General features: G+C 53.7%; 1 protein-coding gene across 1 annotated transcript in view; it reads left to right on the forward strand.

Annotated features, from left to right (window-relative positions):
* Positions 1-14,855: 14,855 nt before the first annotated feature.
* ITPKB (inositol-trisphosphate 3-kinase B) overlaps positions 14,856-26,508 on the forward strand; it is an 87,138-nt gene continuing 75,485 nt past the window's right edge. Inside the window, exon 1 of the mRNA XM_047077133.1 lies at positions 14,856-16,818. Within this exon, the coding sequence (XP_046933089.1) occupies positions 14,911-16,818 (1,908 nt within the window). The 5' untranslated portion in view covers positions 14,856-14,910. The remainder of the gene's footprint in view (positions 16,819-26,508) is intronic.

Below are 26,508 nucleotides of genomic sequence, written 5' to 3' on the forward strand. Positions count from 1 at the left end.
CCCTCTTGTAACTGTGATTGGTTTGCCTTTCTCTCTCTGCATGTCGTTGTGGGGGTCGGGGGATCTGGGGGCGCAGGGAGCTCAGTGGATGGAGTGTTGGCGGAAGAACGCCGGGGTTCTGCTCCCTCTGTGAGATCGTGGAGTCAGAATCTCCTCCCCGCCAGGCAGAACACAGAAAGCTTTCATTGTCGCCAGGCTTAGCCAGTTGCCCTGGAACCTTCTCTTTGGTCAGAATCAATCCTGCTGCCCACTCTCCACATTGTACCCCTTTCTCCCCAGCAGCCCTTTCTTCTACTTCTTAGTGGAGTAAATGCATACGGATACCTACATGCTCAGCCTCTCTGGGCTTTGGGGGCATTAGAATCCTCAGGACCTTGTAGATTCTCTCTGCAGTTTCCAGGGGAGCAGGGACCAAGGCTAGGAGTCAACGACCAGCCCTCTCCAGCTTCCCTAATCCACCCAGCATCTTGTTTCTTGTCTCAGTTAACAGCTTTTGAAGTTTATTGTCCTAGCTATCCCTCATTCCTGATATGATTGTTGTTGATGAATTGTTTTGCTTATTCTTTTAAGAAATTTTTAAACTGTTATTATTTTTGAGAGAGAAAGGGAGACAGAGCACAAGTTAGGGAGTGGCAGAAAGAGAGACAGAGAGACAGAATCCGAAGCAGACTCCAGGCTCTGAGCTGTCAGCACAGAGCCTGACGTGGGGCTCGAACTCACAAACAGCGAGATCATGACCTGAGCCGAAGTCAGATGCTTAACCAACTGAGCCACCCAAGCACCCAGGCACCCTGCATATCCTTTACTTTTTTGAGGCATCAGCAGTACAAGACTCTACAGGAAAGTTCCAATCTACTGTCCCATCCAGAAGTCCTTTATTTGTTGCACGTTATCTGGCTACACCACGAGAATGTAAGTTCCATAAAGGCAGGAATCTTATTTGGTTTATCTGTATCCCTGAGTCCTACAACAGTACTTGATGTATAGTAGGGGCTCAATAAATATTTGTAGGATAGATGGATGGTTGGATGGATGGATGGATGGATGGACGGATGGTTGGATAGATGGATGGTTGAATGGATGGATGGATGGTTGGATGGATCGATGGTTGGATGGACGGATGGATGGACGGACAGATGGATGGAAGGATGGATGGATGGTTGGATGGATGGACGATTGGATGGATGGACGGGTGGTTGGATGGACAGATCGTTGGATGGACGGATGGATGGATGGATGGATGGATGGTTGGATGGGTGGATGGTTGGATGGATGGATGGTTGGATGGAGAAACAAGGAAATCAATTAGAAGGCCATCACCATAGCTTCACACAAAGATGCTGTGAGCCTGAACGATGGCAGCAGAAATGGGGAGGAGGGGATGGATTTGAGAGATACTGAAACTGTAGTAGATACAGGTGGGTGAGGGGCAGTGAATCAGAAGCCCAGGCTGCTCCTCAAGGGAAACTGAAGACCCTAGGGTTTCCAGCTTAGATGAATGCGTGGTGTCATTAGGTTCTTAATGCAAAGAAGGAACACAAATATTGCAGAAGATGCTGGGTTGTTCACCTTGAACTTTCTGGGTCTGATATCACTGGACTGCCTTGGACATGGGGCTGATGTTCAGGAAAGAAGGGGCTGGACAGAATCTGGGGCGTCATCAGCAAGGGTGAAGGTGAAGGCTCTGGGGTTAGACAAGACAGTGGGGCAGAGGAATGAACGACTTACCTGCATTTAAGGTGAGGGAGGGATCAGAGGCAAAGAAATCGGATTCCATCAAGCTCCAGGTCCCAGAAAATGTTTCCAGAAATAGAAAAGGCGGCCATGCAGACGAGCGTCACGTTTGTGTCCGGTTTGACTTCCTCCAGGTCCACCTCCTTCCTGATTCTGCCATCACCCCCCGCCCCCGCAAGGGTTTCCAAAGTACAAGAAGAAAATGCAGATTTATACAATCTCAAAAATGTGAAACCACCGCCTTTGACAACAGGGATGGTTCGATTCTTTTTGCATACTCTCAAGTGCACAGTATGAGTCATCTGAAGTTCTGAAAATTCAGCAGGAACGAGGCATTTCAATACCCTACTTGGTGAAGTGAAGGGAGGTGTCGGTAGATGAGCACCAAGCAGGAAATGCTGAGTGTCAGACAGGGGAAGATCCCGGGAAGGCTTACAATTCAGGCTCTGGAAACAGTGACGTCAGCACAATTTGTGACTCTGAGACCGAGCCAGCTCTCTTGTTGCTGGGGACAGAGACCCAGCGTGGGGACACTTCCCAGAATCTCCCAGCCCCCCCCCTCCACCCCACTCCCTTTGTCCTACCGCCTGGGACTTATTTCAGGGCTGGGTTGACGATTTCATCCTAAATCTGAATCCAGTCCGTGAGCTGCCCTCCCCCACCCCGGGGGGGGGGGCGTGTGACCTTTGCATTCTAGGTGTCATCACGGGAAGGGGACACTGGGGATTCGGGTCCAAGTGGAGTTGGTTGGACCCAGAGGGCCTCTTGGTACCGAATTGCCACGTGCAGATCTGAACCAGAAAGCATTGGGTGCGCGTTCCTGCTTTAGGAATCCTTAGCCTTTTCCAGTCAGCTAGCCAAGGCTTCAGAGGAAATTAGTTGTCAAGGAAATTACAATTATCATCACCAGGAACAAGGATAGCCAGTTACTGCTAAACTAATACCAAGTTTTCTTTTCTAAAAAAAAGTTTTAATTTTTGAGAGAGAGACACACACACAGAGCACAAGCAGGGGAGAGGCAGAGAGAGAGGGAGACACAGAATCCGAAGCAGGCTCCGGGCTCCGAGCTGTCAGCACAGAGCCCGACGCGGGGCTCGAACCCACGAACCGCGAGATCATGACCTGAGCCGAAGTCATTCGCTCAACGGACAGAGCCACCAGGCGTCCCTGTGATAGACTAACTTCTTTCTACATGTGATCTCACCCCCTCTTCATGACAACTCCTGGAGTACACGTTGTTATCATCGGCATTTAATTTCTGAGGAAACATGTTCGCTATTTATTTCTTGGGTAAAATGTATCTCTTGCTGGCTGCCCATTAAAAATGGTTTGAAAGCCGCTTGTCTAAGGCAGCGGAAAGCGGTAGCGGAGGGGGCGTTTGATTTCAAAATTCGTTTGGTGTTCTACTGATGTAAGACTTTAACGATGCGGGGTTTACACACAATTTTATGTGTGCACACATCTAAGGAACTTTATACTAAAAAAAAGGCTGTCAGCACTTAGAGGTATTTGAGAACTCTTTTCCCTTAAAAAATGGGATAATGAGCTGGTAAACTTCGGGTACTAGTAGTAAAATTACTCTTACACCCTCGGGGCGCCTGGGTGGCTCTGTCGGTGAAGCGTCCGACTTCGGCTCAGGTCACGATCTCCCGATTCGTGGGTTCGAGCCCTGCGTCGGGCTCTGTGCTGACCGCTTGCTCAGAGCCTGGAGCCTGCCTTGGATTCTGGGTCTCCCTCTCTCTCTGTTCCTCTCCCACTTGCACTCTGTCTTTCTCTCTCAAATTTAAAAAAAAAAAAAAAAAGCACTTAAAAGAAAAACCACTTTATCGAGTTGTAATCGACATACAAAAAGCCGACTGGATACGTGCACGGTCGCGGACGCGCGGGCCACAGAGAACATCGGTGGTGATGGCAGGGGGGAGGGGAGACAGCTGCAGCGGTGGCCACGACCAGCCTCCAGGGCCCAGGCGTGGATGGAACCAGACCGCTTGGGCTCAGGAGCGTCCCCGTGTCCTGCCCCACTTTCCGCTGCCTGCCACCGGGAGCCCCGACCAGTACTGGGCTCTGCGGCTCGGCACTCACCGCCAGGAGCCCCAGCACCCGCGGCACGTGGGGGTGTGCAGGGCCAGCTGGGCAGGGAGCCACGGGACAAGCGACGGGCTCGCCAAAACCTTGGCCTCTCAGCATCTCCCTTGATGGGAGCAGGCCGGCGTCCCCAGAACCCACAGCGGGAAACGTGTCACCTCTGGGTTTTTCGCAGCGTCCCTGCTCTTTGGAGAAGGTGTCTGTTCCTGACGCGATTGTGCATCTGGACATTCAGGCGCCTCCTTCTGACGGGTCTCCGCCCTCCATGTGATGTGAGCCATCCAGGCTGGTGGCGTTTTCACCACAGGGAGACGGACTCTGGACAGGAAGCTCTCGGCCCGAGGGACGACGGAATAAGTGAGAGACGTATGGACGGAGAGTCAAGTCAGGGGTCAGGGAATGACCTCGGGAGGAATTCCCACCTCTGAGTCCGCTGGGTTGGACTTGAGATGTCAACCATGGGGAACGAGGCTTCACGTCCCCCCGGGGCCCAGCACCGTGCGTGAACCGTCGCGTGAACACTGGATCTGGAGGGGACCAGCCTGTTTTCGGGGCCTGGCGGACCTTCTGGAGGAGGGTGTGGCCCCAGAGCCCGGTCCTGGAGTGTCCACACCATGGAGAGGCGGAGGCGTCCTGCTGGTACCACCGAGGCAGCCTTGATGTTGGGTGTGTCTGTGAGAGGCCACACTGAGACTCACGTCAAGTGTCAGATGACAAATCTGTGGGTTTTTTGTTTTTTAAGTTTATTGATTTTGAGAGAGTGAGAATGTGTGAGTCGGGGAGGGGCAGAGAGAGAGGGAGAGAGAGAGAATCCCAAGCAGGCTCCGAGGTGTCAGCCAGAGCCCGACACAGGGCTCGATCTCATGATGCATAACCCACTGAACCAACAGGCGCCCCGACTCCCTAGCATTTAAAAAAATTTTTTTTAATGTTTATTCATTTTTGAGAGACAGAGCACGAGCAGGGTAGGGGCAGAGAGAGGGAGACACAGAATCCAAAGCAGGCTCCAGGCTTCCAGCTGTCAGCACAGAACCCGACGCGAGGCTCGAACTCACGAACCGCGAGATCATGACCTGAGCCGAAGTCGGACGCTTAACCCACTGAGCCACCCAGGCGCCCCTGAACTGTAATCATTTCAAGGCTCGGCTCCCTTCTGAGTCTCAGTTCTCTCCGCTGAACTTGCTACCCCTCTATACTCCTTCATGTCCTCGTCTCCCCCTCCTCCTGACTGGAAAATGCACAAGTGGCTCGCTGGGTATATGAATGGCATTCCCAGCAGAGGCCAAGGCTGAAACGAGCCAGGCGCGGGTCAGAGGAGGGCTAAGTTGGCTGCGGTGGTGGTGGCGAAGGACAAGCTCCAGAGACACGTGGAGCTTTGACCGAGGGACGTCCGCAAGCACTAGAGATAGAATCTCGTGTCGCTGGTACTGTCCCTTCACTGTGGGGGATAAGCAGGGCCCAAGGACTTCCTCTTTCTGCTGGAGATGGCCGCCGATTTTGTGTTAGAACATTACAGGGTGACCTGTCCCGAGACGTGGTTCTTCAAGCCCCAGTGTGTAAACTAAACTTCCTCCCTGTTCCTGAAGTATCAAATGATGGGACAGGCTTCACTCGAAGACTCTCCCGGGCTCTCCTGGGCTTGCTGATTGTGGCCGCTGATATCCAAACCGCAAAGAAAAAAGAAAATTGTCTTATAAATTTCATGGCAGGGGGGTGCCCCGCTGGCTCCTTTGGGGGAATGTGTGATTCTTGATCTCAGGGTCGTGAGTTCGAGACCCACATTGAGTGTAGAGATTACTTAAAACTAAAATCTATAGAAAAATTTTTCTTAATGTATATTTATTTTTTGAGAGAAAGAGAGAGAGAAAGAGAGAGAGGTGAGTGGGGGAGGGACAGAGAGAGAGGGAGACACAGAATCCGCAGTAGGTTCCAGGCTCCGAGCTGTCGGCACAGAGCCCGACGCGGGGCTCGAACTCACTGACCGCGAGATCATGACCTGAGCTGAAGTTGGACGCTTAACCCCCCGGGCGCCCCAAAACTAAAATCTTAAAACAATTATGCAGATAACTTTCACGCCCTGGATGCCTTTTCTCAGCACTGATTTTTGTCACAGGAGCGGAGAGGCTGGGGCACAGACAGGCCCTGTGCGCTGGAGGGGCTCCCTGGAGAGGGGGCGTATGGCCTACAAAACCATAGAGCCAATATCTGAAACCAGCAGCAAATGACTCAGTTTAGATGTAAACGAAGCGCTGACACCACATTTCAACATGAGGGTTTACCTCGGCCAAGTTCACAGGCAGATATGAGAGTCAGGGGTACATCTTTTCAATCTGACTCTTATCAGGGCACGGCTGATTCCAGACAGCAAAAAAAAAAAATATACACAGATGTGCAAAAACCACTGGTTCAGATAACGGCCAATCCATGCCTTTTGGGTCTCTGTCCTTGGGTCAGGGCCAGCCCAACCGTGCGGAAATCAGTCACTCGAGTGGTTGAGGAGTCAGTTTGAAAGCAGAGGGTTGTCTCGAGGTCCGCGATGATTAGATACCTGGATGGATGTCATGCTCTGCTACAGGAACATTCCCAATCAGCCCCGCTGCCCCTTTCCAGGACCCGGTGTTACAATCCTTCCCATTTTCCGGAGCTCAAAACCGAGGCTCAGAGAGTTTCGGTTACTTGCCTCGGGACCACATAATGTTCCTGATGGGCACACGGGCCTCGGCTCCTACCCTGGGAGCCCCCACCGGCCTGGTGCCCAGTTCACACCCAACAGCCCAGGACATGAAGAAACGGATGAATGGTCTGCTGCATTACCCAGATCAAGGGGAAGGTGAGGGACAAGTGAAGAAGTTTCCAGAAGGCCAGGGCAGAGGTGAAAGGCAGTATGAAGATCCTTCCTTGTTTGCAGCCTTGGCCCGAGCCGGAAGGGAGAAGGTGCGGTAACTTCCCTTAGGGACCCAACTCGGCCTCAGCCGTGCCTCGGGCTGTTGGTGTTTGGGGAACTTTGGAAGGAAGATTTATTTCACTCCAGGAGTAGAGGCAATGGGAAGAATGATGGAGGCCTCATCCAATCCCTCCCCCGCCCGCTCCCCCCAGCCAAGCTCCGCCCTCCTGCTGTCTGGGACATGGGAGGGGGCAGCTTTCCTGGTGGTGCCCAGTCCTCTTTTCTTCCCCCCCAGTGATGAGGTTGTTTGACTCATCCATTGTTTTGATTTAATAAACATGCATAGATAGATATACTGTGTGGGGGGCTAACACCAAAAGCCGGAGAGATCTATAGATCGGGGGGCCGTCTCCTTGAAGAGCTCACTATCCGGTAGGGAACAAAGAAAGGCAGGGAGACTGAAGATTACCACATATGGCATCAAATAATTTTCTAGAGTTAGAGATGGCGGGAAAGCGGAACACAGAGTCATTCCATGAAATATACACGAGTGCATCACCGAGGAAGGACTTAATATTCTACCCAAAGGGATGTTCGGTGTCGGGCACTGGGCTTTGCCGTAGAACGGGGCCCGTAACATCGTCATCCATCCACAGCTATTTTTTTATTTATTTAAAAAATTATCCTGGGGCGCCTGGGTGGCTCAGTTGGTTAAACCATCGACTTTGGCTCGGTTCGTGATCTCACGGCTCACGAGTGTGAGCCCCACATTGGGCTCTGTGCTGACGGCTCAGAGCCTGGAGCCTGCTTGGGATTCTGTCTGTCTGTCTCTCTCTCTCAAAAATAAATAAACACGAAGTTTATTTATTTTTGAGAGAGAGAGAGAGAGAGAAAGTGCAAGCAGGAAAGGGGCAGAGAGAGAGGGAGAGACACAGAATCCCAAGCAGGCTCTGTGCTGTCCGTGCAGAGCCCGATGCGGAGCTCAAACTCATGAACCGGGAGATCATGACCTGAGCTGAGATCAAGAGTTGGACGCTTAACCAACTGAGCCACCCAGGCGCCCCAAGGCACCCGTGTTTTTTAAAAACCACATTTATGGACTTATAGTCCGTATGCAGTAAAGTGCACATATTTGACACTTTATACGTTGGTCTCTTTTCACTTGTGAAGTCAGTCCCACAATCAAGGCGGTGAACAGATCCATCACATCCCAAAGTGTCCCCGTGCCGTTTTGTCTTCCCTGTCTCCTGCCCCTCCCTACCGCCCTCCGTATTCCGGCAGCCAACAATCAGCTTTCTGTTACAGACTTGCCAGCGTTCTAGAATTTTCTACAAATGGAATTATACAGTGGGTACTCTGCCCTGTCTGGCTTCTTTCACTCGGTATAATCCCGTTGAGAGGCATCTGTGCTGTGTGTTTATCAATAGTTTATTTCTTTTCGTTGATGGGCGATATTCCACTGCATAGATAGACTGCGATCTCTTTATCCATTCGCGTGTTGAAGGGTATTTGGACTGTCTCTCATTTTGTGGTCAATTCAGATAAAGCTGCTATGCACATTTGTGTACAAATCTTCATACGGACATCTGCTTTCGTTTGTCTTGGGCCAACACCTACGAGTGGAATGGTGTATGTTTAGCTTTTTAAGAAACCGTCAAACTGTTTTCCAAAGTGGTCAGCTCACTGATGTTCCCACTGGCGGTGCGCGAGAGCTGACTCCCGCCACGTCCTCGCCAAGTACGCTTTTAAAATTGTGTTTCACTGTGGTTCAACTCACGTTTCCCTGTGGACTGCTAATGTCGAGAATCTTTTCAATGCGTCTTCGCCACTTGCGTGACTCCTTGGTTGAGGTGTCAGCCCAGATTTTCGCGGGTTTTTATGTTCTCTGATTATCGAGTTGTGAGAGTTCTTTATGTATTCTAGATACAAGTCTTTAATCAAATATACCCTGTGTGGGGAGCCTGGGTGGCTCAGTCAGTTAAGCGTCCATGACTCTTGATTTGGGCTCAGGTTGTGATCTCACGGTTTGTGAGCTCAGGCCCCACATGGGACTCTGCACCGTCGTCCGGAGCCTGCTTGGGATTCTCTCTCCCTCTCTCTTTGCCCCAGCCCTGCTCCTGCACAGGCTCTCTCTCTCTCTCTCTCTCTCAAAATAAATAAATAAACATTTAAAAATATATACACACTTTACCTACATTTTATCTCAGTCTGTACCTTGTCTTTTCATTTTTTTGAGAAGAGCATTTAATTTTAATGTAGCCCAATTTGTGAATTTTATTTATTTTGCGGATCATGCTTTTGGTGTCATGTCTAACAAATGTTCGCTCAACTGAAGGTCCAAAAGATTTTTTTCTTATGTTTCCTTCTAAAAGTTTTGTGGTTAGGTTTTACACTTAGATGTATGAGTCTTTTCTTTTAAGGTGAGAGAGAGAGAGAGAGATTGAGATTCTTAAGCAGGCCCCATGCCCAGCACAGAGCCAACACAGGACTTGGTCCCGTGATTCTGGGATCATGACCTGGGCCGAAATCGAGTCAGACGCTTAACCAACACAGCCACACAGGCACCCCGGTTCGTGAGTCATTTTGAGTTAATTTTTGTATATGGTGCATGATGTGGATTGAAGTTCTTTTTTTTTATATATATATGAATATCCAGTTCCTTCGTTATTTGTCAAAAGAAGTCTTTCCCCACTCTTCTGCACCGTGTCAAAAATCACTTGTCTCCATACGTACTGGTCTATTTCCGGACTCTATTCCGTCATGATCGTCTATTTGTCTAACTTTATGCCAATACCGTTATGCCTTGGTAGTTATAGCTTTAAAATAAGTCCTGGGGTGCCTGGGGGGCTCAGTCAGTTGAGCATCCGACTTCGGCTCAGGTGATGATCTCACGGTTCGCGGGTTTAAACCCCGCGTCGGGCTCTGTGCCGACAGCTCGGAGCCTGGAGCCTGCTTCTGCTTCTGTGTCTCCCTCTCTCTCTGCCCCTGCCCCGCTCACACTCTGTCTCTCTCTAAAAAATAAAATAACAAACTTAAACAAAAACGTACATAGGTCCGGAACTCAGAGAGTGGTGGTCCTTTTACTTTGTCCTTTTTTCAAAGCTCGTCCCATGACTCCAGATCCTTTGTATTTCCCTGTGAAGCTTACAATCAGCTTGTCAGTGTCTACAAAAGTAAAAACTTTCTGGGACATCGATCGGGATTGCGGAGACTGGACATCTGAACAATAGCGAGTTTTCCAGTTTGTGCACGCCGAGGATCTTCTGTCCTTGTACCTAGGCCTTCAAATTCCATCAGTAGTGCTTGGTAATTTCCATGGTATCTATCGTCTTACACACTTTCTGTCACGTCCATTCCTATGTAGTTCATAGTTTGTGATGCTATTAGAAATTATTATTCTTTATTTTATTATTATTTTTTAACGTCTATTTATGTTTGAGAGAGAGAGAGAGAGAGCGTGAGCAGAGGCGGGGCAGAGAGAGAGGGAGACCCAGAATCCGAAGCAGGCTCCAGGCTCCGAGCTGTCGGCACAGAGCCGGAAGTGGGACTTGAACTCACGAATCGTGGGATCATGACCCGAGCCGAAGTCGGACGCTCAACCGACCGAGCCACCCAGGCGCCCCCACAGAGACAATCATATTGACTGTAAATATAGTTTTACTTCTTTCTTTCCAATCTGGACACCTTTTATGCATGTTCGTCATCTAACTCCTCTGCCCAGGACTCCCAGTACCGTATCGAGTGGGAGCGGTAAGAGACAGCCTTACCTGCTCCTGACCTAAGGGGCCGGATATTCAGCCCTTCACCAGTAAATATGAAGTTAGCTGTAGTTTTTCTCATTAATGCCCTTTGTCGAGTTGAGGAAACTCCCTTTCTGTTCTTAGTTTCATAGCTATGATGTTCAAATTTTTTTTAATGTTTATTTAACTTTGAGACAGAGCAGGAGTGGGGGAGGGGCAGAGAGAGCCGGAGACACAGAATCCGAACCCGGCTCCGGGCTCTGAGCTGTCAGCACCGAGCCCGATGCGGGGCTCGAACCCACAAACTGCGAGATCGTGACCTGAGCCGAAGTCGGCCGCCTCACCAACTGAGACCACCCAGGCGCCCCAGTTTCATAGCTATGATTTTGAAAATTCCGTTTCAAAAGTGGGAAAATGGAAACCCTGAGAGTTAGGCCAACTTTCCCTACCGTCTCCTGCGGTCGCCGGTCTCTAGTCTAGAATATGGAGGAAGAAAGAACCTGGCCCCAGGCTGTGCAGGTTCAAACCCGAGCCTCGCGACTCGCCAGCTGTGGGATTTGGGGGTAAATGACTTGTGTTTTGATTTCTTCCTCTGTGAAAGGGGGTAATAATAGTATCTATCTCATCGGGTTGCTATGAAGATTAAAATGGATAAATATTTAGCATGTACTCAGAACAGTGCCTGGCTAATATTAAGTGCTGTATGATTTTGGATTATCATCTATCCCTACCTCCAGCCCATGGCAGAAATGTTTCCTTTCCTTTTTTTTTTTTAAATTTTTATTTATTTTTGAGAGCGACAGAGACAGAATGCGAGTGGGTGAGGGGCAGAGAGAGAGGGAGACACAGAATCCGAAGCAGGCTCCAGGCTCCGAGCTGTCAGCACAGACCCCGACGCGGGGCTCGAACCCACCAACCGTGAGATCATGACCTGAGCCGAAGTCGGACGCTCACCCGACTGAGCCACCCAGGCGCCCCAGAAATTTTTTCTTAATGCCCACCCCTGACCAGCTGCTGGCTGCCTTCTGAGCAAAAATTCTTCAGCCTAATTGTCCATTGCAGAAGCCGGAATGCCTCCGTTCTGGGAAAGGCCGGTGATGTCTTTTCATGAGGTGACAGTGAGATTTCCCAGGGACTAGCGAGCGAAATTTCCACGTTCACCGTATGCATTGCTGCGCCTTCCAGTTGCTTTCGCTGTGACATCTGACATGGGTCTTTGCATCTCCTAGAAGAGCCAGAAAGTGCACAGAATGGGTCGCCCGGGAACGGGCAATTCCCCTTTTTCGCCACTAGGGAACCGAATTGGGGTCAAGGATAGGCCTTAGTGACTGCCCAGATCCCGACTCAACACCTGAATAAAGTCTGGGCCCTTTTTATTTAGCCCCATTGTGGGTGGGAGACTGACTAGGCTCAATCCTTTCATGGCATATTTGGAAGAAAAAAAAAAAAATTAGAAAGGACCCAAAGTGTCTGATTCCCAGAAATTCTTAGCTGAAGGATCTCTTGGTTTCAGATTTAACGTGAGCGTCTTCCTGGCGGAGCCAACAGACTGCTCTGTTCACTTGAACAGTATTGTTCCATAAACAAGCAAGAGATGTATTTGCGACAAACAGAGTCAAAATTTCCATCAAAATGGTAGCTAATAGGAATAGAAGGACTGATTCAGGCTTTCAGTTTTTAAATCTCCCCAGCCTGGCAGCTGTGTTTTCATTCTTTCTACTAAATGCTGTCGTTTAGGATTTAGGGAATTATGGAAAAAAAAAAAAAAAAACAAACCAACACCAAAACACCAAAACACCAAAATCTCTTGCAGCACCAGAACTCAAATGGGGTAGGATTCTCCACCCGGGGGTGGGGGGGGGTGGTATTGACTGTTGCATCCACACTTTTTTTTTTTTTTTTTTTTTGCTGATGGTGGGGGGAAAAGGATCTTGAAAATGATCCAGCTGCGAGAGCCCGAGCAAGGGGGGGGGGTCTCAGGTTTCTTCCTTTCAGGACTATCCTTCTTCTTAAAATAACTTTGAGAATGAAGTGCAAAACTATGCCCATGTCACCTCTACTGTGACAGATAAGTGTGCAGCGTCCAGGCATGTTTATACAGCCAGCAAGTGCTCTGCAAAACCATGAACAGCTCACAGCCCAACAATCTTCCAAAACACGATGCGATGCATTTACAAGATCTGCAGCTTTGCAAGGAGGCGCCCACAAAGTACCTTCTTTGAATTTGCATATTTGTGTAGAGAACACACACCGTTGATAGAGGATCTGAGCTAGTTTTAAATGCTCAAAAGGTCCCCCTGAGTTGCTTTGCTTAAATGCACACTCAAAACTTTATTAAAAACATTTTTCAAAAATAAGCAAGACATCAGTAAGGCTCGGTGGAGGGGTGGAAAATGGATCGTATATCTTTAACCCGCAGAAGTTAAAAGGCTTTTATTTTTTTTGTTGTCAGCTAACAATGGAAACTTTTTTTTTTTTTTAAGTGTTTCCCTCCCTCGGTCTTGCCAAGCAATAGAAAAAAAAAAAAAAAAAAGAAGAAAAGAAAAACTTGTTCCGCTGAGTTCAACCCCAGACGGGCTCACAACTTCCTTCCTGCTTTCCTCCCCCAAGCCCCCGCCTTTCTCCCTCCTCCCCCTCCCTCCTCCTCCCTGCCTCCTCCCCACTCCCCCCCACATTTTTTTTTTTTTTTTAAATCGCACATTGAACAAACACTGAAGTAGCCTAGCAAACACTGACAGGGCTAGTATCTGCACGGCCGAGAAGGGCGTGCGGGGCCGGCCCGGCGGATCCTCCGCGCCATCGCCGGCCCCTGCCCGGGAGCTCTCTCTCCCCGCGCTCGGGCTCCCCGTGTTTGTCTTCCGTAGCCAGCCGCGGACGTCGATCCTCAGCTTTTTCACTTTTCGAGCCATCTTGTTCCTACGAGGTCTGCGTCCCTGGGCCATACCGTCCGCACGGGCCCGGGCAGCTGAGGAATCGCAGGTAAGTTTGGCGGCTTTTTCCCGGCTCTCGCCTCCGAGCCCTCTCTCCCCTCCCCTGCCCCGGAGCGAGCGAGCCCGGGCGTTCTGGAAGAAGAGCGCAGAGATGGGCTGCGGGGGCGCGGACTGGGAGGGCGGCGGGGGCAGGGGCAGGGGCAGGGGCGCGGGCAGGGGAGGCGGGACGGGGTCGGGCCGTGTCTCGCGCTCGCCTTCCGGGCCGCTTGGCCCCTCGCCGCCCTCCCCGCGCGCTCGGGGCGTCCTCGGCACTGGGCGGCCGGGCCGCTGGGCCGGCGCCGGGCGCGGCTGCCCAGGATGCGGACGAGCCCGGCCCTCGGCCGCGCGGCGCGGCGTGGGGAGCGGAGCCGGGGCTCCCTCCGGGCTGCAGGCGCGCGGGCCCCGGGGTTCCTCCGAGTGGGCGCGGGTCCCGGAGCCGCAGAGGTAGCCGCGTCCTGCGGCACAGGGCGTGCGGAGGGCTGCACGCACACACACACACACACACACACACACACACACACCCCTCCGCAGGGGGCGACGACAGGGGGCGGCGAGTAGTGGTTCCGGTACAGGGGACCGGCAGCGCCTCGGCCCCGGGCGCGCGCAGGCGCGCCCACACTCACAAAACACACTTGTTTGGGGGACCGGCGACAAGGCCGGTGCTGGAAAATGCCTCGGCTGCGGCCCCGCCGCGCGCCCGGGCCTTCGTAGGCCGAGGGATCCGGCCTCAAGCCCGGGGTCCGGGAGGCGAGCGGCCGGCACGCGGGAGTTCCCCCCGCCCCCACCCCGAGCCCCGAGCAGGTAGCGGCTGGGGAGGCAGGTTCCCTCCCGAACGGGTCCCCGAGGCCAGAGAGGGTGGAGCGGCGGAGGCTGCAGCCCAGGGGCGGGCTTCCCTTCCACCCGACCTGAGCCGCGTTTGCTGGGGGCGAGGAGCCCCGCGGACGCGGACGGGGCGTCCGCACCCTCGGGGAGATCCGAGCCAGCCGCGCCCCGCTCGCAGCTCACTTGGGGACCCAGTGGCCGCCCGTCCGCGTGGCTCCGGGGAGGAATCTTAGAAGGTGGAATTTGTAGCGACCCCCGAGCGCGTCGCAGCCTGGGGCGGGGGAGGGGTGGAAGCGCCCTCGGGAGACCCACGCCCGCGGCCGGGCTCTAGTCCGCGCCGCGCCGCGCACTCCCGGGAGCTGACACGTCCGGTGGCACCCCATCCCCGACAGACTGGGCTTCCGCGGTGGCGATCGCGACCCCCCTCCCCATCCCCCGGCCCCTGCCCTCCGGGGTCCTGACTCTCTTCCTTGTGTCTCCACAGCGGCGCGGTCGTGTATGGAGCTCTGGGCGGGGGCTGAGCCCTCGGTGTTGCCCCCCGCCCGCAGCCCGGGCCATGCCCCCGCCTGCGCGCGCCGAGCCGCGGCCGCCGGGCCTGCGGGGCTGAGCCGGGGGCCGCGCGAGGAGGAGGCGCCGGCGGCGGAGCCCGGGCCGGAGCCGCGGCGGCCCCAGTACTATGGCTGTGTACTGCTATGCACTCAACAGCCTGGTGATCATGAATAGCGCCGACCAGGTGAAGAGCGGCGGCCCCGGGCCCAGCAGCAGCGAGACGCCCCCGCCGCCGGGCAGGGCGGCGCTGAGCCCCGGCAGCGTCTTCAGCCCCGGGAGAGGCGCCTCCTTCCTCTTCCCCCCAGCCGAGCCGCTGTCGCCCGAGGAGCCCGGGAGCCCCGGGGGCTGGCGGGGCGGCCGGCGCAGGCTGAGCGGCGGCGGCGGCGGCGGCGGCGGCGTGGGCAGCCCGAGTTGGGCGGGCCGCCCCAGAGGGGACGGGCGGCAGGTGGTGAGCGCCGGCTCCCTCTCCCCTCCCGGGCCGGAGGAGGCCAAGAGGAAGCCGCGAATCCTGCAGCGCGAGTTGCAGAACGTGCAGGTGAACCAGAAAGTGGGCCTGTTCGAGGCGCACATCCAGGCGCAGAGCTCCGCCGGTCAAGCGCCCCGCAGCCCGCGTTTGGGCAGGGCTCGCTCGCCCTCGCCGTGCCCCTTCCGCAGCAGCAGCCAGCCCCCGGGAAGGGTGCCGGCTCAGAGCGAGGAACGGAGGACAAAGTCGTTGGGGGAGCAATGTCCAGAGACAGCGGAGGCCGGCTCCGGCCGGAGAGGAAGGGCGCCGGGCCAGTGCCTTTCCGAGGGCGAGGAGGGGGTGGCGCCCTTCCCCGGCCCGGCCGTCCCCCCAGGATCAGGGGCTCAGGGCCCAGCGGCTTCTGCGGTGGAGAAGGGGATCCCTGCCAGACCCCACTGTGGCTCACCCAGAGCTATGCAAACTGACCAGAGGGTCTCTCCGCCTTTGGGAGCGCGCAGCGGCCAAGTTCCCCCGGCGGGGCTGATCCGCGTGAACGTGGTGACGTCCACAGAAGTGGCAGCGAGAACCACATCCAGTGGGCCCCACCAGCCACACGACCCTGGCCTCACTGGGCCGGCTGAGAGGCCCCGCGAGCTTGGGGGTGTGCGCCCCCGGGGGTCTCTGGCCCAATGTCTCGGGCAGCCTCTGAGCGGAGAGAAGAGCCCAGCCCCAGAGAGGGGTGGGCCCTGCAGCCGAGAGCCCCCCGGGAAGGCGGAGGACGGAGATCCGCCCGGTGGCGGCGGCGTGCGGGGCTCCGGGGCGCCTGAACCCCGAAGGCAGGAGGACAGGACTGTGAACGCGCAAAGCTCGGAGCTTTCTGAATCCCCGAGCCGGGTCAAGCCATCTCCAGACCTGGGTTCACTAGGCCCTGCGGCGACCCAGGGTGGGGCCCCGGTGGTCGGGGAGCCTCGGTGGCGCTCCAGCGGAGTGGATGAAGGGTCTCTGACGCCAGGCCTGCTTGGGGGCAGCCGCTCAGCCCAGCCAGCGACCCGGGAGGAGGAGGCAGGAATTCCCTGTGGCGCGATGCTGGAGCCTTTGCCCTGCTGGACATCCGCGAAAGATCTGAAGAAACCTCAGTGCCTTCCTGGAGACAGGGTGGGTGCGCAGCCTGGGAGCTCCAGGGCTTGGCTGGGCCCCATGGAGGAAGCCCGGGTCTGGACGTGTGGCACAGGAATACAGCCACAGGGGACTTGGGGAAGCCAGCCGCCTGACGGAGACGCCCATCCCAGCCCAGAGCTGCTGTCCCCGGATCCGAAGGACAAGCCCTCCCCGAGAGAGGCCCGCAGCCCCGGCAGTATACCTGCCGTCATCATTACCGACGTGGGTGCCCAGGAGGACCAGACCGTGGAGGAGGTGCAGGGAAGTCCCCGGGGCACCTTGCCCCTCAGGAAACTGTCCTCTTCGTCTGCCTCCTCCACTGGCTTCTCCTCTTCCTATGAGGACTCGGAGGAGGACATCTCCAGTGACCCTGAGCGCTGCCTGGACCCCAGCTCCGCCTTCCTGCATACCCTGGACCAGCAGAAGCCCAGAGTGGTAAGTCTTGTTCAGAGATTTTCCTTTAACTGGTTTTTACCCCCCTGTTTTTCTTCCTTTCTACTGAGTCTCTCTCGGAGACTCTTGATCTGTGCCCTGGGGCAGTCACAACTTACAATCCTCTGCAGGTGCATTTGCAGGGGGGAGGGGGGGGAGTGCTAGGCACTGACGGTGCACTTTGCAGCTTGGACAGTGAATCGAGTCACTTCGATCGCTATTTCCACATACGTGTTAAAAAACAATTTTTTAACGTGCCTCTCTGGTAGGTCGCCATTCACTTCTTGGGGAGATAATATTCATGAGTATTACCAAAAACTTCCTGATTAATCCCCAAAGATCATAAACAGAGCTGCTGACTAGCTTTTTCGTCTGATGAGGTGAAACACTTAATTCTGCGATACCTTTAGGCGGAGGGAGACTGAGCAGGTCATGGAATTAACCCAGCTTCTAGGGACAGGCCAAGGCAAACGAGCGATGGGATTCTCTGCTGGGGCCCCGAAAGCTGTGGGTGTGCTTGTGACCGGTCTGTTGGGTGCAGAACGACCTAGCCTCAGGTAGTAAAGTCAGGACACTGCAGTGTTTGTGGGACCAGTGTAACTGAGATACAGGTTTGGTGTGTGAATTAAAAACAAAACCATGCTTTGCGCTAAGCAGACAGTTTTTAAAATACCAGAATGTTTTGTTCAGTTGAACTGCCCGAGACAGGCACTGGGTGTTACCTCTGGGGTTGATAACTCCTAATAGATGTGCCTGGTGGCTGGTGTAGGTGCATTTCAGATCCGTTTTCAACTGCGTTTCATCATACTGACATCCTGTTCTGGCTGTGGCGGTGGACAGACGGGAGTTTTATTTCTATAACATAGTCAATCTCAGGCCTAGGCTGTTTTCACTCTTAGGATCAGAGCATCTCACGGAAGACGTTAAGAGTCGACGCTAGCACTTCTGAAAAGGTCTGGACTTTCTCTTAGCTTTTCCAGAGTATGGGGAATTTCCTAGGTCTTGTGCAACCCCGGGGTGGGGGGGGGGAGGAAGTCTGCATTTTCTTGTAGCAGGTAGCTTTCTGATTTCATTTTAAATAGCATGGACCGTTCATTGTACCGCAGTTCACTTCAGCCACAGCCACCGAGAACCGTGGATTTGCACCTCGCGTCCTTCTCTAAGGCATTTTGGACCTTAACGCAGGTTCCTCTGTGACTCCCCCTGGAGAAATCACAGTTGTGGGCATTTCTTTTCTTGAAGCTCCGCTTTCTGCTGATGAGGCGGGGGCAAACGTCTGTGCAAAGTCTGGCCCCGATCAGCCTGGCGTTTTGTGGCGGGACGGGGCTGCGGGCACGGGACACAACGCATACCATCTTGGAGGAGGCATGGTGTGCCTGGAAGGAGCGAGACAGGCGGGTGAAGGGACTGCCTCTCACTGCGGGCGCAGTTCGCATTTCTCTGCCTTCCTGCCCACAGTCGCAGGCCTGGTGGAGGAGAGACGGTCCTCGGCTCTTTTGCCATTTGCTTTTCAACCCCCACCCCGCCCCCCAACCCCGCACGGCCAGAGCTGCTTCGACTTCTTCTCCAGCCTTGCATTCGGCCTCTCTCGTGATGGATTAGCGGCTCCTGTTGGCTAGTTCTCAAAACAGCCTCCGTGTCCCAGTGTCTGCGGAGGACTCTCGTCCGGGAAGCGAGTTAAAGGCGAGATGAGGCACGACAGGTGCTGACTCTTTTTGTTCATTTGCCAACCGAGGGAGCGGACAAGTTTGAGTGGCGTTGCGTGAGCTCACAGGTCCAGAGGCGGGAGTGAGGCCTGCGGGTGGGTTAGGGTTGGGTGGGCCAGCCTGCCTCCCACCTCTGCAAGGTTTTCGGACACCCACGGAGCGGAGCCAGGGAAAAATCCCCTGCCGGCTTCACTCTGAGTCACGTGAGGCCGACGGGGCGTGCGTGGGGGAGGGGGCAGGGCGGGTAACCAACTGGAAATTATGGGATCCTAGGGACTTTTCAGCTTCTGGTTGAGTGCTTGCGCGCTAAGCCAAGTTTTCTTTCTCTTGTACAGACTTTCGGTGGAGCCTCATCTGGGGCCCCAAAACACCTTCTTGGGTCAAACATCACTTGATTATCCGAGATTGATATTTTGTCCACGGGAGGCCAGACGGCTTGATGGGCTGGGCCTTCTGGCGGGGCCCTCAGGGCTTTGCGGGGAAACCTGGGTGTCGCCGTCTTCGGAGGGGCCGAGGACCCCGGTCCTCTCTCCCGTCCCGGCTCCGCCGCTCCTGTCTGTAGGGCTGCCCTGCCCCACCGGTGCACACACCCTCGCACGTTCACACTCACCCCTGCTCACACCCACGCATGCTCACCCTTGCCCTCTCATGTTCACCCTCTCACACACCCTCACACCTGCTCGCTCACACCCACCCGTACACACAGGCTTGAAATTGCACGTTCAGCCTGGCCCTCGGACCCACACTGAGAATGTTTTATGCTGCTCTGCCTCTCCCCGGAGTGAAGCCTTTTCTGCCTCGAGCAGCAGGTGCCTTGCTCGCGCGGAGGAGTGGGTTTGTGACGCTGTGCGGGCGGTGGCGGGGCGGGGGGGGGGGAATGCTGAAGCTGGTGACTTTGGTAGCTCCCGCCGGGTCTCCCGCCACCCTGGGGCCAGTGCACGAAATCCACGGGCCCTCCCTGTGGTTCAAAACAAAGCGAAGAGCAGGTTGTTTGGAAACGCGCTCTGAAAGTTGCGTGGCCATTCAGGTGACGCACGAGGGCAGGGGCCTTTTTACTGGAAGGGAATGTGGGCAGCAGGCCGGTCTCTCCTTTGCTTCCGGGGGTGGGAGCTGCGCAGACAGCCTCAGAAACGTGCAGAGTGCCTCAGGCCTTTCCTGCAGCGTGGGCTTTGCTTCTGATGAGCCTGACAGGTGCCTGCCCCTGCCCTGGAAGGTTCCAGGGTTTTGCACCTGCCTCTCTGTTCGTGAAAGATCAGAGGCTTGAAATGTGCTCAGAAGTGACAGCATCGCCTGCCTCGTGTTCTGAGGGCTTGCATTCAGGCCCATCCCCACTACTGTTCTCTGCCATCTGAAGGGAAGCGAATTGCACCAGCGAGGATGGTGTCCTTGCTTTTGTCCTGTGAGACGACTACAAATTAATCAGCAGTTCCTTACTTTCCTCTGTCTTTCCATTAAAAGTATCTGGGCCATTGAAACGCCAGGCTTAAAGGGTACGTTAAAATATGCATCCAGCTTGGGGCGCCTGGGTGGCTCAGGCGGTTGAGCATCCAACTTCGGCTCAGGTCATGATCTCGCGGTTGGTGGGTTCGAGCCCCGCATCGGGCTCTGTGCTGACAGCTCGGGGCCTGGAGCCTGCTTCTGATTCTGTGTCTCCCTCTCTCTCTGCCCCTCCCCGGCTCACACTCTGTCTCTCTCTCAAAAATCAACAAAGATTTTTTAAAAATTAAAAAAAAACCCTGCACGCGGCTGACTTTAAAAAGTGGATTTTATTGATTTATTCCAAAATTGTATTATCAGTGACGTGTGCCTGAAACAAAACAAAACACTGGCTACGGACCCGGGGAATACATAAAGAAGTATCTTCTAAAATCCTTCCAAAATCCTTGCCTTCTTTGTGCTTACTGTTTTTTAAGGGCCACTGGAAATTTGTTTCTTTTTCTTTTTCCTTTTTAATATTGAGTAGTTCAGTGTTTTTGGTTTTGTTTTAGTGAAAAACTAACTCTGACATGCGGTAAAAATTCAAACAGTTTAAAATGGTTTTATGTGGGTTTGAAAAATGTAAAACCTTTATTTTGGGTCAGTCAAGTTAAAATTTAGAAACGTTTCCAGGGGTACTTAGAAAAAAATCAATCTAATGGTGAGTACTCTTAGAGAGAAAATACTTTCCTGGATGAGAATACTGAAGGCTCAGATCTGTGGGGTTCGGGGTCCAGGCTGCACATGCTATTTTCTGGAGATGGGGCCCCCCTTTTTTCTCTCGGGGAAGATCTTTCTGGTGAGGCCTCAGCACCCCGAGTCATTTATGTAAGGCTCAGGTGTTAGCCTGATCTGTTTAGGGATGAGGAAACCGAGACTCAGAGAGAGAAGGAGGCCCAAGATCCACCTCCCTGACTCAGTTTCCTCCTTTTGAAATGTACGTGTTGTGTGAAGATGCTCTCGTGGAGATACTCGATCTCCGTCTAGGGCTGTCTCTGTGACGATATAATTCTAGACTTTTGCATCAAACCTGGCGTAGGCGAAGAATGCGTCAGTGTGTCTGGAAGTGTGGCCCTCGGATGCCGAGGCCCAAACCGGGCACGTTTAATTTCGTGCTTTTGCTGAAGGCCCATCAGTTGATCCGCCCCTCTTCCTCTCTTTACCGGAAGACTGGTTCTTTGTAATATCGCATTGAAAAAGCGTCACACGTCGTCAGTTACCATACCCAAGATTCTCATTAATAATCAGACTGCTATTTAGAGGCAGTTCTGATCGGAGGCCAGAACGTGAACCTGAGAAGTCAAAGAGACATTCTGTTATCTGAGGGCTTTGACTCCCGCAGATATTTAAGTTTGGAAACAGACTTGGACTGCACAGAGCCAGAACATCCCTTCCGACGATCGTGTTACCAGAGGCGACGAGGTATCGAGAAAAAGCGAGCCGAACGGTGAGGCGTTGCAGAAACGCAGCTCAAGCCGTACCTGGCCTTCAGGTTTGACAAGAAAAACGTATTGCACTAGTCAGTTGCTGCTTTTAGAGAAAGGCCTTTCAGGTGTCCCGTGAATCATTTCCAGAACTTTTGTCCTTTACGCGCTGCCGTCACTTTTCTGATTTTTGTTGGCACACGCCTGCCAAGTGTGTAGTTACAGATTCGATGTAGTTCTGTGCGAGCTCCTCGGAGGATTGGTAACATTGCCGAGGCTTATTCTATTCTGCCGGGTTGCGACTCACTTACCCGAAGGCAGAATGTGAAAGTACTTAATGGGAAGAATTTTCTATCTTGGTAGAAAAGACTTTCAGGTCCTCCGCCGGTGACTCGAGATTAATTCGGGACGTCCTGCGTGGTGTCGTCGTCGCGCCTCCAGCGTGGAAAGTGCTACGGGTTTTGAGGGGCAACGAAGTTCTGCACTCCAGGCCCTCACATCCATGATTTGCAGTGATATTTTTTTTCTCCTGACCAGGTAGAATTGACAATGGAAAAGATGGCTTTTTCACAAATCCGGGAGCACACTTTAGGAAATCAAACCAAATGCAAATGTGGACTCTTTCATGATATGAAAAGCCATTTAGAGGGCCAACTGCCATTTTTGTAAAGCATATTTATTTTGAGAGTGAGCGAGAGAGAGAGAGAGAGAGAGAGTGCGTGCGATGGGGGGAGGGGCAGACAGGGGGAGAGAGAGAATCCCAAGCAGGCTCCGCACTGTCGGCGCAGAGCCCCATGCGGGGCTCGAACTCACGAACCGTGAGATCATGACCTGAGCCGAAATCAAGGGTCGGACGCTTCACTGACTGAGCCGCCCAGGCACCTGCCCGACTGCCATTTTAACATGTGGATGTTTGGGATTTTGTATGTCCGATTCTCCCGAGACCGTGCGCCCTTCCTGTGACAGCCGGCATGCTGTGAGCTTCGTGACTCGAGGTCATCGGCGCTACAGGCGGTCTCAACACCTGGAACACAGCAGGAACACCCAGCATCGTGGCGCTCCCTCCGACCGGCGGGTCCAGCGCACCTGGCCGCGGAGGCCACCGTGGAGGTCTGGGGGAACCTGCAGTCCTGGTCCCGTGACCCTGCAGTCACAGTCAGCTTGCGGGGGTTCTGCCCCCAGCCTGAGTCTCACTGCGGTCCTGCCAGACATCTGGTGGTTCATTTTTCCAGGAGGGACCTATTATTTTAAAGACGGTGCGGGTCTCTGTGGCTGGAAGGCACCCTAAATGTGTTTGATCTCACGAGGATGTTGAGCCTCTGTTCTTGATATTAACAAAATAGCAACCACACTGGGGCGCCTGGGTGGCTCCATCGGTTAAGCGTCCGACTCTTGATTGTGGCTCAGGTCATGCGCTCACAGCTCATGAGTTCGAGCCCCGCATCGGGCTCTGTGCTGACAGCTCAGAGCCTGGAGCCTGCTTCGGATTCTGTGTCTCCGGCTCTCTCTGCCCCTCCCCTGCTCGCGCTCTCTCTCTCAAAAATAAATAAACATTAAAAAAAAAAATAAGAAGAAGAAGAACTTTACTATAGCATATGTAGTTAGCATGATATAAATCCTAGAGCTCGATTCCTCCAATACCCACATTTTACCGGTGAGAACAGCAAAGCCGAAGAATATTCAGTACAGTGGCCAGACCCACCTTTACATTTTTCTTTTTGCTTTACAAACGTGGCTAGTGGATAACCTCCTTACTCCCCCTGGGAGATCCTCCTTGGCTTTAAATATAGTGCATGTTGGGGCACCTGGGTGGCGCAGTCGGTTAAGCATCCGACTTCAGCCAGGTCACCATCTCGCGGTCCGTGAGTTCAAGCCCCGTGTCGGGCTCTGGGCTGATGGCTCAGAGCCTGGAGCCTGTTTCCGATTCTGTGTCTCCCTCTCTCTCTGCCCCTCCCCCGTTCATGCTTTGTCTCTCTCTGTCCCAAAAATAAATAAACGTTGAAAAAAAAAATAATAAAATAAATAAATATAGCGCATGTTTTCAAAACCTTTGTGAAACGGTTGGGGGAATGAATGAATGAATGAGAAACAGTATCTCTGCTGCGTTATCTGCACATGAAGGAAATATAGAATCTTCTAGAAGATGGAGAACGACGAAAGGGGAAAAAGAACAGTGAAGACCAGCTCACTCCTTCTTCTGTGACCTTACGGCCACACGGTTCAGGGTGCCCGACTGGGGTGTAGGCGACTTGGTGAGATCCCAGTGTGCCCCTGGCCCTGCGGAACATGGCGAGAGCAGGGGTGACCCCCCCGGGCTGCTGCGAGCTGAGTGAAGGTGGGTTTGTGAGAGTGCCTAGCGCCGCGCCTGGCTCGCAGGAGAGGCTCCAGCGGGTGTCAGTCGAGGTGGGGTCGGGAGACATTCTGAGTATCGGGGCCGCATCTGGAAAATTCCTTGGGCCCCTTGCAAGAAATGCCCTGTGGCAATCCTGGGATGGCATTTCCATGTGGTGAATCTCCCTCCGCCACAAGGGCTGGGATGAAATGAATTTCTCAGAGACCACAGTTCGCAGGCCGTCGTGGAAACACAGGCATTTCGTGCAGCGGTGGTCGCGGGACGTCGAGAGCAAGGCCGGCCGGCCCTTCTGTCGCCGTTTTCCTAGAGTGGTTTCCTTCTGTGTGGTCTCGGGGATGGGATTCCGTTGGGACGGGGCGTCCAGGAGACCCTCGGGGCAGAGTGCATACGGGGCGACCACCCTGGTGTGCTGGCGGGACCTTGCAGGCCTTCTCTGGTGAGGAGTGGCTTGGGCTAAGTCAACACGCAGGCTTTGAATAACTGGTCCGGCGTGTTTCTCAACAACTGCGTTAAGAATTCCCTGGTAGAAATCAGATCTTTCCCCTCCGTTGAGCTTTACTTGGGCATTTTATTGACTTGTTATCACTTAATGGAAACCCATTCAATGGAAGGTAACTTTGCAGTCAATACTCCCTCCCCACCGCCCCCCCCCCCAGGAATTTTTACTTCTCTTTTGCACCAAACAGGCTCAGTTTTACAAGTTAACCAAAAAGCAGGAGCTTCATACAGCCGGTAAGCGAGCAGACTGTCTCTGCCGTTCATATTCACGTATAATGTCATTGGGGGGATACGTTTTTACTCCCCACCTTGGAATAAGCAGGAAAAATTCTCACTCCACCTTGGGGCGGGGCAGGGGGGTGGTGGTGACTTTTCATTTAAAGAAGATCCTCCCTCATGAAGTTCACGGTTCATCCTGTGAATCCAGCATTTTGTACTTTTGTGGTAATGATTCAATTCGGGTTTGCCTAACTCAGAAGGTGCTGCTGCTGGCCGAGGTTCCCCCCCCCCCCCCCCCCCGCCCCAGCGGGCTCTCCCCGAAGGAACCCTTTCTTGGCCCCGGTCGCAAAGCGACCCTGCGGGCATCCGAGGGCAGGAATGAGGGACTTTGGCCTCGGGCTTTTGGGGCACTGAGAGCACAGACACCCGGCTCAAGGGGCCTCTGCGTCCCGCGCCCCCCCCCCCCATGTAATCAGAACGAATAAACTGGACTGTTTTGCAAGAAGAAGGTTGTATATTACCAGGCTTGACTCCGCGGGACGGAGGGATTTGGGGACGGGCCATCCACCAGCTCAGTCTGCAATCTCTCTTGGTATGCTGCAAGCTGGCGGGGCCTGGGTGGTTACAGGGGAGGTCACTGCGCCCCCAGGCCGTTTCCAGCACGTGTTTTTCCAATTTCCCTGACATTCTTTCCAGGCTCAGCTCAATTTGTTTTCCTCTTCTCTATGGCAATTGATGACTGGGTCATAAAGTGTATGATTCTGCATAATCTCCTGCGAGGGCTGCTTCCAGAGTTAATATAGGAGCTGGTGTGTGTCTAGTCCCCCGCGGTGCAGGGGTGCGTACTGGTTTTTACAAGTGAGGGACCTGAAGGGTAGATGCGATACATAATACAGTTCGCCTCTCCACTCCGGGGAGCTCGTACCGGCTGGGGTGTCGAGGCGAACTTGGGAGTGTATCACTTCTGTCATCCTTATCTAACCTGAATCTGGCAGCAGGAAACTGAAAAGGCCTGTGTATGACAATGACATAAACAGTCGAATCTCTTAACGATGTCAAGCGGAAAATCCAGCCGCAGCCTGTAGCGTAAGAAATGGCTGGGACGTTTTGTAGGGGCGGCAAATTCCAGGTTGCTGACTGCTCAGGCTGGGAGGTTGGGAGACACTGTCTGGGTCTGAGAAAGTGCTGAAAAATCCTTACAGATGCAGAATCGGCTAATGGGGGGGGGGGCGGGGGCCATTTCACACGCCTTGTAGTGGATATTTGAGTCTAAATGAGGTTCTTGGAAACCTCTTCGCCCTGCCCTGTCGCCCGGCCATCATCACTGTGGCTCCAGCATTAAGGACTCATTAGCACGGACCATCTTTCTGTTTTCAAATCATTTAGGAGTCCTCTGGGGACTCTGCTGGGCGGACTCCCAGAGTGCAGTGTGCCGGAAAGGCCAGTGCCTCTCGGATCCGCACCTGGCACCTTTGGGCCGTGGGATCCTCATCTGTGAAATGGGTATATTGATAAAGCCTTTCTACTTCGTGTGGTCTTTGTGAGTCTCTAGTGAGATCGCGTCTGTAGAGTCCTTTTGAGAGAGTGTGAGTCTTTCCTGCCTAAACTAGTTTTTTTTTAATTTTTTTTAAACATTTATTTATTATTGAGAGACAGAGAGACACAGAGCGTGAGCAGGGGAGGGGTAGAGAGAGGTAGAATCCGAAGCGGGCTCCAGGCTGTGAGCAATCAGCACAGAGCCCGACGCGGGGCTCGAACTCACAAACTGCGAGATCATGCCCTGAGTTGAAGTCGGTCACCCAACCAACTGAGCCACCCAGGCGCCCCACTAGTTTTTTTTTTTTTTAATGTTTATTTATTTTTGAGAGAGAGAGAGAGCACCAGCACAAAAGCAGGGGAGGAGCAGAGAGAGAGAGGGAGACAGAGAATCCCAAGGTCTGCTGACAGCAGAGAGCCCGATGTGGGGCTCGAACCCACAAATTGCGAAATCATAACCTGAGCCGGAGTCAGACGCTTA

This window comes from Lynx rufus, unplaced genomic scaffold (assembly GCF_022079265.1).
Source record: "Lynx rufus isolate CCGP_SWC_20201006 ecotype Redwood Valley unplaced genomic scaffold, mLynRuf1.p SCAF_15, whole genome shotgun sequence".
Classification (NCBI taxonomy): Eukaryota; Metazoa; Chordata; class Mammalia; order Carnivora; family Felidae; genus Lynx; species Lynx rufus.